Below are 17459 nucleotides of genomic sequence, written 5' to 3'. Positions count from 1 at the left end.
ATGCGGATGACACGTGTGCTCAGGTAACACATGTGCTGGGCCACGTGGACGCAAGCAGCACCTGGGCTCAGGCAACCTATGCGCACGCAGAGGGTTTGAGGAACTTCATGGAGAGGGGTCCAATCTCAAGGTCTGCTGGCGTCCTCATCAGGTCTGTTTACTGCATCCACATGGTGAATCAAGTCTTAGGATTCTCCTCCCAGACCTTCTGTCGACCTAAGTTTCATTGCAGAGGGCCTTTCCCTGCCTAACCTGCCTACCTCAGGCTCAGACAGGAGGGTTGAACAGACGAGCTCAGAATGGTGGGCCGGAAGGAAGGCCCCCTGGGCAGGTGGCTGCACAGGTGGACACAGTTATCCCGAGAAGGGGGCGGGCGGGGCCCGGCAGCGGGTTTAAATCGCTTCTGTGGAGAGAAGAGCGTTACCTGGCTGGCTTGAGGGGCTCGTGCCCAGATCCAGCTATGTAGGCTCTGCATCCCACCCCGCTGCGGCCGCCTCCCGCCAAGCTCAGTGAAGGAAAAACTTGGTTCGATACCTCTGTCAATCGGGACACTCATATTTCCCCTATGGAACTGAGGCGTGACGGCGGCGGCGTGGCTTTCGAAGGAAGGGACCCGACACCCCGTGGGCAGGCGGACAGACAGCCCCGCAGGACAGAAGCTGTGGTTTCTTCCTCCGGGAGCCGGGCAGAGAGCGGGGCTTCCAGACCCCGAGTCCCCGTTTTTCAGCCTCCAGCCCTGCCTGACCCGATGGAGGCGATGGAGATGTTCTCCTTCCCCAGGTACGAGGTGGACGAACTCCTGGTCCACATCCGTAACAACATCCTAACGGGAGCGAACGGGAAGAACCTCTCCAAGGCAGATCTCTATCCAAACCCCAAGGTAAGGGGGCCAGGGGTGGAGGGTGTGTGCGGCAGGGACATGGGTGCAGGCTGGGTCCCCTGGCCCGCCCTTGGGGGCCGCGGGACACCCTTGGACGATCACGTTCGTGTCCAGACTCCTGTCTGTGTGTCAGGAAGTCACTCCGTAACACGGGCCGGGTTCGTGAGATTGGAAAAGGAACGCCTTGGACCCATTAAAAAATATTACGTTTGGAGCTGGAGTTGGGGAGGCCCAGAGGGGAGGGCGTTGGCCTTGCACACGGCCGACCCGGGTTCGATCCCCGGCATCCCATAGGGTCCCCCGAGCACCGCCAGGAGTGATTCCTGAGTGCAGAGCCAGGATTAAGCCCTGCGCATCGCCAGATGTGACCCAAAAAGCAAAACAAAACAAAACAAAACAAAAAAACCTCGTTCAGAGCCCACCCGGTTAGGGGTTCACTGAAAGAAAGACTCCGGAAACTTCCTTCCCAGGAAGTACCTGTCCCCTGGGCTCTGTCCAGGTTAACACCTAAGAACTGGACACCTGAAGTGTCCTGCAGGACTGCCCAGGCCAGAGCAACAAGACAGAGGCGGAGGGGCAGGAGCGATAGCACAGCGGGGAGGGCGTTTGCCTTGCACGCAGATGACCCGGGTTCGATTCCCAGCATCCCCTAGGATCCCCCGAGCACCACCAGGAGTGATTCCTGAGAGCAGAGCCAGGAAGATCCCCTGAGCATCGCCGCGTGGGACCCAAAAAGCAAAAAAAAAAAAAAAAAGACTCTGGAAGCCCCCTTCCCAGGAAGTGCCTGTCCCCTGGGCTGTGTCCAGATTCACACCTAACAACTGGACACCTGAAGCGTCTTACAGGATAGGCCAGGCCAGAGCGACAAGACAGTGGCAGAGCTGATCCCTCCCAGGCTGCCCATCGGGTCCCTGAGTTCCTGCCAGGGGCCAGCCTGGACCATCACCCAGGCCTCCCGTTGCCCAAGGGGTGCCCCTGCCATCCACCTGCCGGTCTCAGCTGCTTTGCTGGGCTGGTTTAGGGGTGCGGGGGGTTCCACTGAGCGGCTTCCATTGCAGCCCGAGGTCTTACGTGCGATCTTCGTGCGAGTGCTGGAAACGGTGAACGGGATGCAGCCAGAGGACTTCTACAAGGTGAGGGTGCGGCCGCCGGCCCGGTAGCTTGGAACAGGGCACCCCGTTTTTCCTTTCGGGCCTTCCCGGGGACCAACAGTGGATGGGATTTCTCGGGCTTTTCCTTGCTCTGAGTTTACAAACGCTTTTCCACAGCGTTTACAAACCCAGGGCTTCTCCGGGAAGTCCCGCCTGGACTTCGTTCCTCTGTAGAAGGCTTTTTTCAAGTCATGAGAGAACACACAGGAAACGTTTAGCCAGACAGACAGGGGACGCGGTGTTGTCCTTGCCCACTGCCCATCCCTGATCCATCCATTTGGGCATCGCGGGGAACTCAGCCCCGAGCACCCTGGGTGTGACTCTTCCAGCAGTGAATCAGCCTTGAGCACAGAGCTCGGAGTCAGCCCTGAGCACTCTGGGTGTGACCCTTCCTGCAGCGAATCAGCCCCGAGCACCCTGGGTGTGACTCTTCCAGCAGTGAATCAGCCTTGAGCACAGAGCTCAGAATCAGTCCCGAGCACCCTGGGTATGACCCTTCCTGCAGTGAATCAGCCCCGAGCACCCTGGGTGTGACCCTTCCTGCAGTGAATCAGCCCCGAGCACCCTGGGTGTGACTCTTCCAGCAGTGAATCAGCTCCGAGCACAGAGCTCAGAGTCAGTCCCGAGCACCCTGGGTGTGACCCTTCCTGCAGTGAATCAGCCCCGAGCACCCTGGGTGTGACCCTTCCTGCAGTGAATCAACCCCGAGCAGAGCTCAGAGTCAGTCCCGAGCACCCTGGGTGTGACCCTTCCTGCAGTGAATCAGCCCCGAGCACCCTGGGTGTGACTCTTCCAGCAGTGAATCAGCCTTGAGCACAGACCTCGGAGCCAGCCCTGAGCACCCTGGGTGTGACCCTTCCTGCAGTGAATCAGCCCCGAGCACCCTGGGTGTGACTCTTCCAGCAGTGAATCAGCCCTGAGCACAGAGCTCAGAGTCAGTCCCGAGCACAGAGCTCAGAGTCATCCCCGAGCACCCTGGGTGTGACCCTTCCCGCAGTGAATCAGCCCCGAGCACAGAGCTCAGAGTCAGTCCCAGGCACAGAGCTCAGAGTCATCCCCAAGCACTCTGGGTGTGACTCTTCCAGCAGTGAATCAGCCTTGAGCACAGAGCTCAGAGTCAGTCCCGAGCACCCTGGGTGTGATCCTTCCAGTAGGGAGTCATCCCCGAGCACCCTGGGTGTGACCCTGCAGTGAGTCAGCCCTGAGCACAGAGTTCGGAGTCAGCCCCGAGCACCCTGGGTGTGACCTTTCCAGCAGGGAGTCATCCCCGAGCACAGAGCTCAGAGTCAGAACCAGCACTCTGGGTGTGCCCGACCGGGTCCGTTAGCTCACAGCCTCTCTGAATCGCCCCCACGCAGCTGCCTGCCGGCTCGGAGGTGTCGAACCCACAGCTCATGCAGGGCTTTCTGCCAGTCAGCAACTTGTTCCGACACCTGTGAGTAGCAGGCGGCAGCCCCTGGGGGTCGGGTGCCCGGGCCCCGTCCACCCGCTCTGGTGCTCGCACCCGTGACACCTCCTCACTCCCCTTCCCACCCCCCCAGAGGGCCACAGCAGCCGGGCTCTCGGCACCCCAGGTTAGCACACGGGACCCCCCTGTCCTTTGGCCTTTGACCCTGGGGAAGCCCAGGTCCCCGTAGCCCAGAGCGGGGCGGTCGCAGCCACACTGTCACGTTCTTGCTTCCTCCTCCAGGAAGCCCTTCATGCTCATCTGTCGGGTCAGTGACTTCGAGATGGTGGATATTCTGCACCCAAGTAAGTGAAGTCCAGAGCCAGGCGCCGGCTTGAGGCGTCCCGGGGCGAGGGGGCTTCTGGGGCACCCCCACACCGGCATCTCCTCTGCCCTCCGTCTCCAGGAGAGCTGATTTTATCGTGACTCTTTCTCTCTCTCTCTCTGCTTTCGTGCTTGGGCCATCCCCGATGATACTCAGAGCTCACTCCTCACTCAGTGCTCAGGGTTACTCTTGGCTCAAAGCTCAGGACTCACTTCCGGCTCTGTGCTCAGGGAAAACTCCTGACATTGTGCTCAGGGCTGACTCCTGGCTCTGTGCTCAGGGCTGACTTCTGGCTCAGTACTCAGGGCTGACTCCTGGCTCTGTGCTCAAGGGTTGACCCCTGGCTCTGTGCTCAGGGCTGACTCTTGATTCTGTGCTCAGGGCTCACTCCCAGGTCTGTGCTCAGGGCTGATTCCTGGCTCTACGCTCAGGGCTGACTCCTGGCTCTGTGCTCAGGGCTCACTCCTGGCTCTGTGCTCAGGGAATACTCCCAGCTCTGTGCTCAGGACTCACTCCTAGCTTTGTGCTCAGGGATCACTCCCGGCTCTGTGCTCAGGACTCACTCCCAGCTCTATGCTCAGGGATCACTCCTGGCTCAGTGCTCAGGAAATACTCCTGGTTCTGTGCTCAGGACTCACTGCCAGCTCTGTGCTCAGGGATCACTCTGGGCTCAGTGCTCAAGGAATACTCCCAGCTCTATGCTCAAGACTTACTCCCAGCTCTGTGCTCAGGGATCACTCCTGACTCAGTGCTCAGGGATAGCTCCTGGTTCTGTTCAGGACTTACTCCCAGCTCTGTGCTCAGGGATCACTCCTGACTCAATGCTCAGGGATAGCTCCTGGTTCTGTTCAGGACTTACTCCCAGCTCTGTGCCCAGGGATCACTCCTGACTCAGTGCTCAGGGATAGCTCCTGGTTCTGTGCTCAGGACTCACTCCCAGCTCTGTGCTCAGGGATCACTCCTGCCTCAGTGCTCAGAGCTCAGAGCAGAACTCAGAGGGGCTGTGGCCCAGCACGGTGGGGGGGGAGGACGCGATGCCAGGTGTGTCCCTCTGTTCTTTCCCCACCAGAAGCCAAACGGACCATCCGGTTTCTCAGCGCCGTAATCAACTTCATCCACTTCCGGGAGTCTCGCCGAGAGACCTACACGGAATTCCTTTGGCAAAATGTGAGGCTGCATGTGGTCTGGGCGGTAACTGGGCCCCTCGCACCCATTGGAGTGGCCCCTGAGCACTGCCGGGGGTGGCCTCCCAAGCCACCCAGTTATCTGGGAGCCGTGGGCCAGATGGGTGGCCTCTTGGGGTGGGTGGGGGCCTGGCTCTCTAACTCGTCTTTTTTTTTTTGCTTTTGGGGTCACATCCGGCAATGCTCAGGGGTTCCTCCTGGAACTGCACTCAGGAATCACTCCTGGCAGTGCTCGGGGGGCCATGTAGGATGCTGGGAATCGAACCCGGGTTGGCCGCGTGCAAGGCAAACGCCCTCCCCGCGGAGCTGACTCTCCAGCCCCTCTGTAACTCATCTTGGCTGGCCGCGGGCACTGGCCTCTTGCTGGATGCTTCTCCCCTCAGTGACCTGAGGACAGCTGCGGACCTGGCCACGGCGACCCTCGCCTGCCAGCAGGGCCCTGGGTGGTCTGTCCTGTCTACTCTCTGTGGGGGGAGACCGCTGACCCCCACACTCAGAGAGACCCCTCACCCCCACAACCCCAGGCTGCGTCTCTGCCGTCCTTCTCCCCAGCTCACCTGTGTCCCCCACTGGGGGAGTGCGCTGAGCTATGAGGCTGGAGCGGACACTCTGGGAGTCTCCAAGGGGCACCGGCAGCCCCAAGTTGCCCTAGGAGGGGGCATCCCCGACAGGACCCCATGCTCCCCGACAGGAATCTTCCGCGAGCAAGATGGGTCAGCTCGAGAACGCCCACCAGGAGGCGCTGCAGAGGCTAGAACAGCTGCAGTGAGCGGCCCTGGGCAGCCTAGGGGGGTCAGGGGGCTTGGGGGGGGGGGGGCAGGGGTCCTGACCCGCGTCCCCTGCCCAGCTCGATCCCCGTCGACCAGCAAACTGAGCTCCAGCAGCTGTCAGACGAGATCCATGACCTGCGCCAGACACTGAGTCACCTACAACAAAAATCGGTACTGAGGGGGCACGGGGCTGGGTCCCATCACCAGGCAGTGGACAAAGGACCTGCCGTCCCCGGCCACTGCAGGGCGTTGCTTGGCATAACGCACAGGGAGGGCACAAGTGGCACCAGCCTCTTGGAGAGCCGGGCTGGATGTGATGGAAAGTCGGGCCAGGTGTCACCTAGCACAGAGCCGCCGTCACTAATGCAGTGTCTGCCCTCTCTGCAGACAGATGCACAGGAGACAAACACGCAGAAGAAATACCAAATCTCCCAGAAAACCAAGCACCTGGTGAGACCTTGATCCCACCCCCTGCCCCCCGCCCCAGGCACGGGTGGGTGTGGGAGTTCCACTGGGCATTCAGGGCTGGCCAGCTGGGACCATGGCCCGTGATTAATGTGTCCAAGAGGATAACGGGAGAGGCTTGAGCAATCGCACAGCAGGGAGGGCGTTTGCCTGGCATGTGGCCGACCCAGGTTAGATTCCCGGCATCCCACAGGATCCCCTGAGCACCACCAAGAGTGATTCCTGAGTGCAGAACCAGGAGTCAGCCCTGAGCATCGCTGGGTGTCACCCCCAAATAAACCAACCCAAAAATGCAGGAAAAAAAATAAATCTGGGGCTGGAGTAATAGCACAGCGGGGAGGGCGTTTGCCTTGCACGCGGCCGATCCAGGTTCGATCCCCAGCATCCCCTATGGTCCCCTGAGCACCACCAGGAGTGATTCCTGAGTGCAGAGCAGGAGGAACCCCTGAGCATCGCCGGGTGTGCCACCCCACAAAAAAAGCCAAAAAAATAAAAAAGGAGGGTGGGTGGGGGTGGTCAGATGGCCTGGGACCTAGGAGGGGGCGGGGCTGGTACGAGTTTGTCAAGATGCACTGTCCCCTGACCCCCCAGAATGAGCTGAAGCTCTCGCTGGCCTCCACCAGAGAGCGACAGGACACCTTGAAGACCAAGATCATCGATTCGCCAGAAAAGCTGAAGAACGAGCAGATGAAGGACACGATTCAGAAGCTCAAGGCCTCCCGGGTGGGTGCCAGTCCTTCCCCTCCCTGCCTCACCTCTGTGGAGCCTCCCACCCACCCTTGAACCCCGGGCGGAGGACAGGAGCTCTGTGGCCCCTCCTGGGCCTTGGTCTTGGCTGTGGTGAGTCAGATCCAGGCCCACCAGAGGCCCTGCCCAAGGCACCACAGAGAGGCTGTGTCCCCAAAGCCAGGCCCCTGGCTTCTCTGCGACAGGCTGCGGGACCGGGCACGGGTGGGGACGGTGGCCCCAAGCCAGGCCATCTGCTCCCACTGCTCCGAAGTCAGAGCAGGGCGAGTCATGGGCATCCGGTGGGCTCTGAGCTGACCAGGCGGCGCCTTCCAGCGAGAGGTGATGGACAGGTTGGACCAGTACCATGACGTGGTAGCGGGTCTGCCCGAGTGTCAGCTGGAGCTGCAGCAATGCCTGAGGAAGACGCAGGAGCTGGCGGACAGCAGGGACCGGAGGGCCCAGATCTCCCAGGAAGTGGGTGTCCACCCCCCCGGGGTGGGGGACAGCGGGACGCCCCTGCCCCCGGGCCCAACTCTGACTGCATCACCATCACCATCACGCCCGGCCCGACGCAGAACCTGATGCTGGAGGACCAGATGGAGAGCGCCCAGCTGGCCCTGAGGAAGATGAAGGTGGAGGAGGGCACGCTCCGGCGGCAGCGGGCGGCCAAGGAGGAGAAGCTGGCCACCGCCCAGCTCAGGGCCGGCACGAGGCGGCAGGACACAGAGCGGGACAAGCGTGCGCTCACCGAGTAGGTCACCCGGGTCACCGAGGAGGTCATCATCCGGGTCATTGAATAGGTCACCTGGGATTACCCAGTAGGTCACCTGGAGTCTGGGTTCATTGAGTAGGTCACCCGGGGTCCTCGAGGTGGTCACCTGGGGTTATCGAGTAGGTTATAGAGTAGGTCATCAACTAGGCCCTCGATTAGGTCACCCAGGGTCATCAAGTAGGTCACCTGGGTCATCGAGTAGGTCATCGAGTAGGTCATCAAGTAGGTCGCCCGGGGTCATTGAGTAGATCATTGACTAGGTCATTGAGTAGGTGGTCTGGGGTCATCAAGTAGGTCATCAAGTAGGTCATCCGGGGTCATTGAGTAGGTCATTGAGTAGGTTACCCAGGTCATTGAGTAGGTCACCCAGGGTGATCCAGTAGGTCACTTGGAGTCTGGGGTCATTGAGTAGGTCACCCGGGGTCCTAAAGTAGGTCACCCAGGGTTATCGAGTAGTTCATTGAGTACTGGGGTCATCGAGTAGGTCATTGAGTAGGTCACCCAGTCATCGAGTAGGTCATCAAGTAGGTCATTGAGTAGATCACCCGGGGTCATAGAGTAGGTTACCCGGGGTCATCAAGTAGGTCACCTATGCTCTGGGGTCATCGGGTAGGTCACCCAGGGTCCTCAAGGAGGACACCCCGGTCCTCGAGTAGGTCATCGAGTAGGTCATCGAGTAGGTCATCAAGTAGGTCACCCGGGGTCACTGAGTAGGTCACCCGGAGTCTGGGGTCGAGTAGGTCACCTAAAGTCCTTGAGTAGGTCATCGAGTAGGTCATCCAGGGTCATCTAGTAGGTCACCAAGAAGTCCTGAAGTAGGTCACCCAGGTCCTCGAGTAGGTCACCTGGGGTCACCAAGCAGCTCCCCCTGGCGCTCCAGCGACACTGAGCCCGTGTCCCCGCATCCAGGGTCTGTCAGAGGCTGCAGGAGAAGCGGGGGGCAGTCTGCAAGCGCATGGTGGCCGTCACCCAGGAGGCGCAGCGGGTGAAGCTCATGACCCAGCAGCTGCGGGACACAGCCGAATGGGAGCACCTCAAGGCCCGCGTGAGTCCGGGCGTCGGTTGACCCCGCCCGGGCGGGACCCCACCCTGCTCACGCGTCGCCCCCTGCCCGCCCCCCAGGAGATCTCCCACAACCTCAAGGCCGGGCTAGAGAAGTACCACGAGGGACTCGAGAGGGCGTCGGCTGAGGGGCATGCATCTCTCCGGAGGAAGGCGGAGAGGCTTCGAGCGCGGATGTACCGGGTCGACACCCGGGGGAACTTGGAGGGAGGGCACGGGCCAGGGAGGGCAGGAGGGAGCACCCAGCACTCAGGACTAAGCACCTAGCACACAGCACGTAGCCTCTCGCCACAGCCCCCACTGATGAGGTTGTCACCTGTGGCCCCTCTGAGGTGTTCTGGGGGTCCCCAGGACTCAGACTCCCTGTGTGTTTTCTGCCGGGGGCTGTTTGGACAGAAGAATAAATGAGCACATTCACGGCTGCGTGTGTGCTTGCGAGTCACCTGGCACCACCCTTCAAGACGCCTGGATCTGAGGCTGGGGGTACGGTCCGCAAGACTGAGTGGGCCTGAGGTCTGAGGTCAGAAAACGGCTTCCTGAGCTGACTCGGTTCCGGGGGTCCATATGCGGGGTCGGAGGCAGAGCGAATACTTACCTTCAGGTTTAATGGGGTCATCTCTCTCTTTCTTTCTTTCTTTCTTTCTTTCTTTCTTTCTTCCTTCCTTCCTTCCTTTCTTTCTTTCTTTCTTTCTTTCTTTTCTTTTCTTTTTGGGTTATACCCAGTGATGCACAGGGGTTCTCCTGGCTCTACACTCAGGAATTACCCCTGGCGGTGCTCAGGGGACCCTTATGGGATGCTGGGAATCGAACCCGGGTCGGCCGCGTGCAAGGCAAATGCCCTACCTGCTGTGCTATTGCTCCAGTCCCATAAGGGTTTTTGTTTTCTTTCTTTTTATTTTTTTCATTCTAAGAGTCTCCTGTCCCCGCGCCTGGCCATCCTCACCGGGTCCCCTTGGAGGGGGGAGGGTTGAGTTTCTCTCCCCCCCCCCTGCCCCGAGCAGAGCCCCAGCAGCTGAGGACCTCTGGAGCCAGCCACAGCCATGCTGGGACCACTCTCCACACGTCCGGATGGGCCTCATGCATGAAAGAACTGGCAGAGGAACCCAGGCATGTGGGTCCCGGGGCTGAGGTCTCCAAGCCTGCTCGGATTGGGACTGGGCCTTCTCCAACCAGACCCCCCATCTTCCAGTAGGTAGGCGTCACACCCACCAGCTGCCGCCAGCGCCAGGTTGGTCCCATCAATGGCCAAGACGCAGAGACTGTAAAACCCAGCTCCTGGAAGCACATGGCCACGTTTGCGGCCACGCGACATCTTATTATCTTATTTTTCCTTTGGAGAAACTGGCAGGCTACAAAACGTATCCTGCCCGCACGGCAGAGTCTGGCAAACTTTCCATGTCGTACTCAATATGCCAAATACCAGTAACAATGATGGGTCTCATTCTCCTAATCCTGAAAGAGCACTGAAATGGCTCTTTTAAAATCTCAGGGCTAGGAAGAAGGAGACGTTACTGGTGCCTGCTCGAGGAAATCGACGAAAAACAGGATGATCGTGATTGTGATCAGTGAAGAGTCTTTTGAACTATCCTCCACCCTCAAATGCTGCCTCTTGGTTGAGTCCCATCAGATTAGCCTCCCGATCTCTGGGATGCCATCAGACCTGCACATTGGGATTCACCAAACTCTTCCTCTCCCTGGATTTTTTTTTCTTTTTGGGTCACACTCAGCATTGCACAGGGGTTACTTCTGACTCATGCACTCCAAAATTACTCCTGGAGGTGCTCAGGGGACCCTATGGGATGCTGGGAATCAAACCTGGGTCGGCCGCATGCCAGGCCAATGCTCTCCATGCTGTGCTATCTCTCCAGCCCCCTCAACGGGCTCATTTCCAGGGGTGACCAGGTGCAGGACTGAGCCCCTGGCAGGCTGAAGTGGGCTCACCTGATTCCAGCCCAGCAGAACCCATCCTACTTTCACTCAGTCCAGCAAAGTTGGAGATGAAATTCCGTTCCCCAATCGGGTCGGGTCTCCGTTGTGAGACTTGTTGTGACTGTGTTTGGCATCTCGAAGATGCCACGGGGAGCTTGCCAGGCTCTGCCATGTGGGCGGGATACTCTTGGGAGCTTGCCGGGCTCTCCGAGAGGGGCGGAGGAATCGAACCCGGGTCGGCCGCACGCAAGGCAAATGCCCTACCTGCTCCAGCCCAAAGCTGCATGTAAAGAGAATTATGAAACTGTAGTGAGAATTAAGAAAATGTGATGGGGACAAGAGAAGGGAGGGAGAACCGCTCCTTTGATGACCCCCATCAACTGCATGAAGGGCCCACCAGCCCACCAGATTGATATGAGCATCCTGGGCCCAACAGATTGATGGTAATGCCCAAGGAGATGGTACCAAAGACTGCACTAAAACTGACTCAGATATGCTGACACTGTTTTTCTTTTTTTGGAGGGGGATGAGGGGGCTGGAGGGAGCCCCACCTGGCGATGCACAGGGGTTCCTCCTGGCTCTGCATTCAGGAATCACTCCTGGCAGTATTTGGGGGACGCTATGGGATGCTGGGAATCAAACCTGGGTCGGCCGTGTACAAGGCAAACGCCCTACCCGCTGTGCTATCGCTCCAGTCCCCTCTGTCTCATTTCTTTTTTGGAGGGGGCTAGTGATACTCAGGGGTTCGCCTGGCTCTGCACTCAGGAATCACTCCTAGCGGTGCTCGGGGGACCCTATGGGACGCTGGGGATCGAACCCGGCTCAGTGCTGAGCCTCTAATAACTCCCTCTCCTGTCTCAACTCTCTCTCTCTCTCTCTCTCTCTCTCTCTCTCTCTCTCTCTCTCTCTCTCTCTCCTTACGCCTGGCTCACTCCAGCACAAGCCCCCCCGTTCCTCTGTCATACGTCCCCCCCCCCGCCGCCTTGTCCCTCTTGTCCCACAGACAAGCCGATTCCCCTCTGGACACAGTATAATTCTTGCTGTGACCCCGCTACCTCTGCTCTTGCAGGAACAACTCTTCAAACCTCAATCCAGATGCATGATAACATCAAAATGTGACTCAGTGATATATACCATCTCTGGATGTTGCAGACAAATGGACAAGCTCTGGGTCCAGGATCGGGTTGGAAGTTTAGAACAAAAATTGTGACTGTTTCGGAGCTGGAGCGATAGCACAGAGGGTAGGGCGTTTGCCTTGCATGCGGCCAACCCGGGTTCGATTCCCAGCCTCCCATAGGGTTCCCTGAGCACCGCCAGGAGTAATTCCTGAGTGCAGAGCCAGGAGGAACCCCTGAGCATTGCTGGGTGGGACCCAAAAAGAGCAAAAAAAAAAAAAGCTTCCAATTACCTGGAAGATTGGTAATAGATGCCTGGGTGATCAATTAATTATTATTAATAATTAGCATATGGATAAATTAACATTATAATAAATAACATATTAAGAAAGCCTATGTTAGAAAAGTCCAACAGGTATTAAGAAAAGTCCAACACGGGGCTGGAGCGATGGCACAGCGGGGAGGGCGTTTGCCTTGCACGCGGCCAACCCGGGTTCGATTCCCAGCATCTCATAGGGTCCCCTGAGCACCGCCAGGGGTAATTCCTGAGTGCAGAGCCAGGAGCAACCCCTGTGCATCGTCGGTTGTGACCCAAAAGGCAAAAAAAAAAAAAAAAGATTGAGACTGTTTTGTGATGGAATTGTTCCTTGATCTATTTCATTTTTTTTTTTTGGCATTTTGTGAACAGAAAAGTGAAGATCTTGAATATTACCCCTAAGTGTTTTAGGCTTCGTCAGTGAATCTCTCCTTTTCCTCCTCCGAGAGACGCTTACTTTGCCCTTGCAAATATCCCTAATACAGCACTGTAGCACAAACTCCATAAATCTCAGTGTTTAACCTATTGCTTTTTTTTTTTCTTGGTATGACTTTTCTGCTCATTTTTTCCCTCACAACACTGCTTATCACAGAAATCTACCTGTTTGATTTCACTTTACTGTTTGTTATCTCTGAAAATTTATTGAGATCTGGAGCTGCTAGTGATCAGTTAGCTGATACTTTTTAGGGGTTTCGTTGTTGTTGTTGTTGTTTTGTTTTGTTTTTGTGACAGATATTGGGGGGGGAAATTTTTTTTCGGACAAATTAACCAGTGATTCCCAAGACTCATTTTGGGAGATTGTGACCTCGGTACCACAAGAGTAAAATAAAATTCATAGGACTAGGTCCTGGAGAGTGTGGTGTGTAAGGAACTTGTCTTGCACATGGCTGACCTGGGTTCGATTTCCATCACCCGAGAGGGTCCTCCAAGAGAGCCAGGAGTAATCCTCGAGTTCAGAGCCAGAATGAGCCATGAGCATCACTAGATATGGTCCAAAGCCAAAACTAAATAAAATCCATAGAACTAAATTCATTTGGATTTACTTTTTCGTTTCCAAAATAAATAGGGTCTTGGAACTGGAGAGATAGTCCAGCGGGGAGGGCGCTGGCCTGGCACGCCGCCGACCAGGGTTCGATCCCCATCATCCCATAGGGTCCTCCGAGCACCGCCAGGAGTGATCCCTGAGCGCAGAGCAGTTCCCCAGTTACTCCTGAGCATTGCTGGGTCTGACCCCCCCAAAAAAAAATTTGAAGAAATACATAGGGTTTTCCTCAACACAAAACCTAACAAAAAGTGTTATAGCTCCAGACAGATTTGGAACTAGTCTCTAGAGACAGGTGGGGTGTACGTGTTGGTGTGTGTGTGTTGGAGTGTGTGTGTTGGGGTGTGTGTGTTGGGGTGTGTGTTTTGGGGGGTGTGTGTTTGGGGGGGTGTTGGTGTGTGTGTTGGGGGGGTGTGTGTTGGGGTGTGTGTGTTGGGGTGTGTGTGTTGGGGTGTGTGTTTTGGGGTGTGTGTGTTTGGGGGGGTGTTGGTGTGTGTGTGTTGGGGGGGTGTGTGTGCTGGGGTGTGTGTGTGTTGGGGTGTGTGTGCTGGGGTGTGTGTGTGTTGGGGTGTGTGTGTGCTGGGGTGTGTGTGTGTTGGGATATATGTGTTATATTGGGGTATGTGTGTGTGTTGGGGTGTGTTTTGGGGTGCTTGTGTTGGTGTGTGTATTGGGGTATGTGTGTTGGGGTGTGTGCGTTGGGTGTGTGTTTGGGGTGTGTGTTTTGGGATGTGTGTGGGGGGTTGTGATAGCAACAGAACACCTGGGAAGCCTTGCACATGGCTGGGTTCGATTCCTGGTGACCCATATGCCCACAAGGCCCCCGAGCCCACCAGGGGCGACACCTCAAAGCAGCGCCAAGAGCGGGTCAGCCTGAGCGCGGCCGGGGGGGCCCAAACGGAAACCAAACAAACGGGAAAAGAGCCCCTTGCCCTGGAACGAGGCTGGGACCCCCGTGGCCACTCCAAGCCAGTGGCACTTTTTGTGGTCTTCAATTTTGACTTGATTTGTGGGGTTGGGGGAACACACCCCCCCACACACACACACCCCAACACACACACGCCAACACACACGCCAACACACACACCCCAACACACACACCCCAACACACACGCCAACACACACACACCAACACACACACCCCAACACACACGCCAACACACACGCCAACACACACACACCAACACACACGCCAACACACACGCCAACACACACACCAACACACACACGCCAACACACACCCCAACACACACACGCCAACACACACCCCAACACACACACCCCAACACACACCCCAACACACACACCCCAACACACACACCCCAACACACACATGCCAACACACACACCCCAACACACACACGCCAACACACACCAACACACACGCCAACACACACACCCCAACACACACACCCCAACACACACACCCCAACACACACACCCCAACACACACACGCCAACACACACACCCCAACACACACACCCCAACACACACACACGCCAACACACACCAACACACACATGCCAACACACACCAACACACACACGCCAACACACGCCAACACACACATGCCAACACACACACACCAACACACACGCCAACACACGCCAACACACACACGCCAACACACACATGCCAACACACACACCCCAACACACACACCCCAACACACACACCCCAACACACACACCCCAACACACACCCCCAACACACACACCCCAACACACACACCCCAACACACACGCCAACAAACACACCCCAACACACACACCCCAACACACACACACGCCAACACACACACCCCAACACACACACGCCAACACACACGCCAACACACACACACCCCAACACACACGCCAACACACGCCAACACACACACCCCAACACACACGCCAACACACACACCCCAACACACACACCCCAACACACACGCCAACACACACACACCAACACACACACCAACACACACGCCAACACACACACACCAACACACACGCCAACACACACGCCAACACACACACCAACACACACACGCCAACACACACACCCCAACACACACACGCCAACACACACCCCAACACACACACCCCAACACACACACCCCAACACACACACCCCAACACACACACCCCAACACACACACACGCCAACACACACCAACACACACATGCCAACACACACCAACACACACACGCCAACACACGCCAACACACACATGCCAACACACACACACCAACACACACGCCAACACACGCCAACACACACACGCCAACACACACATGCCAACACACACACCCCAACACACACACCCCAACACACACACCCCAACACACACCCCCAACACACACACCCCAACACACACACCCCAACACACACACGCCAACAAACACACCCCAACACACACACCCCAACACACACACACGCCAACACACACACCCCAACACACACACGCCAACACACACGCCAACACACACACACCCCAACACACACGCCAACACACACACGCCAACACACACACCCCAACACACACGCCAACACACACACCCCAACACACACACCCCAACACACACGCCAACACACACACACCAACACACACACCAACACACACGCCAACACACACACACCAACACACACGCCAACACACACGCCAACACACACACCAACACACACACGCCAACACACACACCCCAACACACACACGCCAACAAACACCCCAACACACACACCCCAACACACACACCCCAACACACACACCCCAACACACACACGCCAACACACACATGCCAACACACACACGCCAACACACACCAACACACACACGCCAACACACACACACCAACACACACACCCCAACACACACACGCCAACACACACCCCAACACACACGCCAACACACACACCCCAACACACACACCCCAACACACACGCCAACACACACACACCAACACACACGCCAACACACACGCCAACACACACACACCAACACACACGCCAACACACACGCCAACACACACACCAACACACACACGCCAACACACACACGCCAACACACACACCCCAACACACACACCCCAACACACACCCCAACACACACACCCCAACACACACACGCCAACACACACATGCCAACACACACACCAACACACACACCAACACACACACGCCAACACACACACACCAACACACACACCCCAACACACACACCCCAACACACACACCAACACACACACGCCAACACACGCCAACACACACATGCCAACACACACACCAACACACACGCCAACACACACGCCAACACACGCCAACACACACACGCCAATACACACATGCCAACACACACACCCCAACACACACACCCCAACACACACACGCCAACACACACACGCCTATACACACACCCCAACACACACACGCCAACACGCACGCCAACACACACACCCTAACACACACACCCCAACACACACACGCCAACACACACATCCCAACACACACGCCAATACACACACCCCAACACACACACCCCAACACACACACCCCAACACACACACCCCAACACACACACCCCAACACACACTCCCAACACACACACCCCAACACACACGCCAACACACATGCCAACACACACATGCCAACACACACACCCAAACACACACACCTCAAAACACACACCGCAACACATACACACCAACACACACCAACACACACACCCCAACACACACCAACACACACGCCAACACACACCCCCCCAACACACACACACCAACACACACACGCCAACACACACACCCCAACACACACACCCCAACACACACACGCCAACACACACACGCCAACACACACACCCCAACACACACCCCAACACACACACACCAACACACCCCCCAACACACACACTCCAACACATACACCCCACCTGTCTCTAGAAACTAGTTCCAAATCTGTCTGGAGCCATAACACTTTTTGTTGTTGTCCCAAATATTGAGACATGGCTCTTTCTGCTTTCTCCTTGGTCTCATTTTCCTGGTCACTTTGCTGGCCTTTATCCTTGCCGTGCTCATGGCTAGTTTTGTTTTGTTTTTGTTTGTTTGTTTGCTTTGAATGTGCATGTATGCGTGATGGGTGGTTGTATTTATTTTAGATTTTGGGGGGTCAGACCTGGAAATGCCCAGGGGTTGGTTCTAAGCTCCTAAGCTCTGTACTCAGCGGTTACGCCTGGTTCTGCACTCAGGAACCACTTTTTTTTTTCTTTTTGGGTCACACCTAGCGATGCT

General features: G+C 56.9%; 1 protein-coding gene across 1 annotated transcript; it reads left to right on the top strand.

Moving 5' to 3' along the window:
- The first annotated feature begins 757 nt into the window (after positions 1-757).
- LOC130038284 (kinetochore protein Nuf2-like) lies at positions 758-10699 on the top strand. Its single transcript, XM_056130166.1, has 14 exons — positions 758-880; positions 1939-2013; positions 3390-3466; positions 3722-3783; positions 4873-4970; positions 5679-5752; positions 5835-5928; positions 6145-6207; positions 6814-6945; positions 7285-7425; positions 7527-7702; positions 8633-8768; positions 8846-8961; positions 10654-10699. The coding sequence occupies exons 1-14, from the start codon at positions 758-760 to the stop codon at positions 10697-10699; spliced, it is 1413 nt and encodes a 470-aa protein (XP_055986141.1).
- The last annotated feature ends 6760 nt before the right edge of the window (positions 10700-17459 follow it).

The sequence above is a fragment of the Sorex fumeus genome, unplaced genomic scaffold (genome assembly GCF_029834395.1).
Source record: "Sorex fumeus unplaced genomic scaffold, SorFum_2.1 ptg000074l, whole genome shotgun sequence".
Lineage (NCBI taxonomy): Eukaryota > Metazoa > Chordata > Mammalia > Eulipotyphla > Soricidae > Sorex > Sorex fumeus.
The sequence above is the reverse complement of the archived record's forward strand: the minus strand, read 5'-3'. Positions and strand labels throughout refer to the sequence as shown.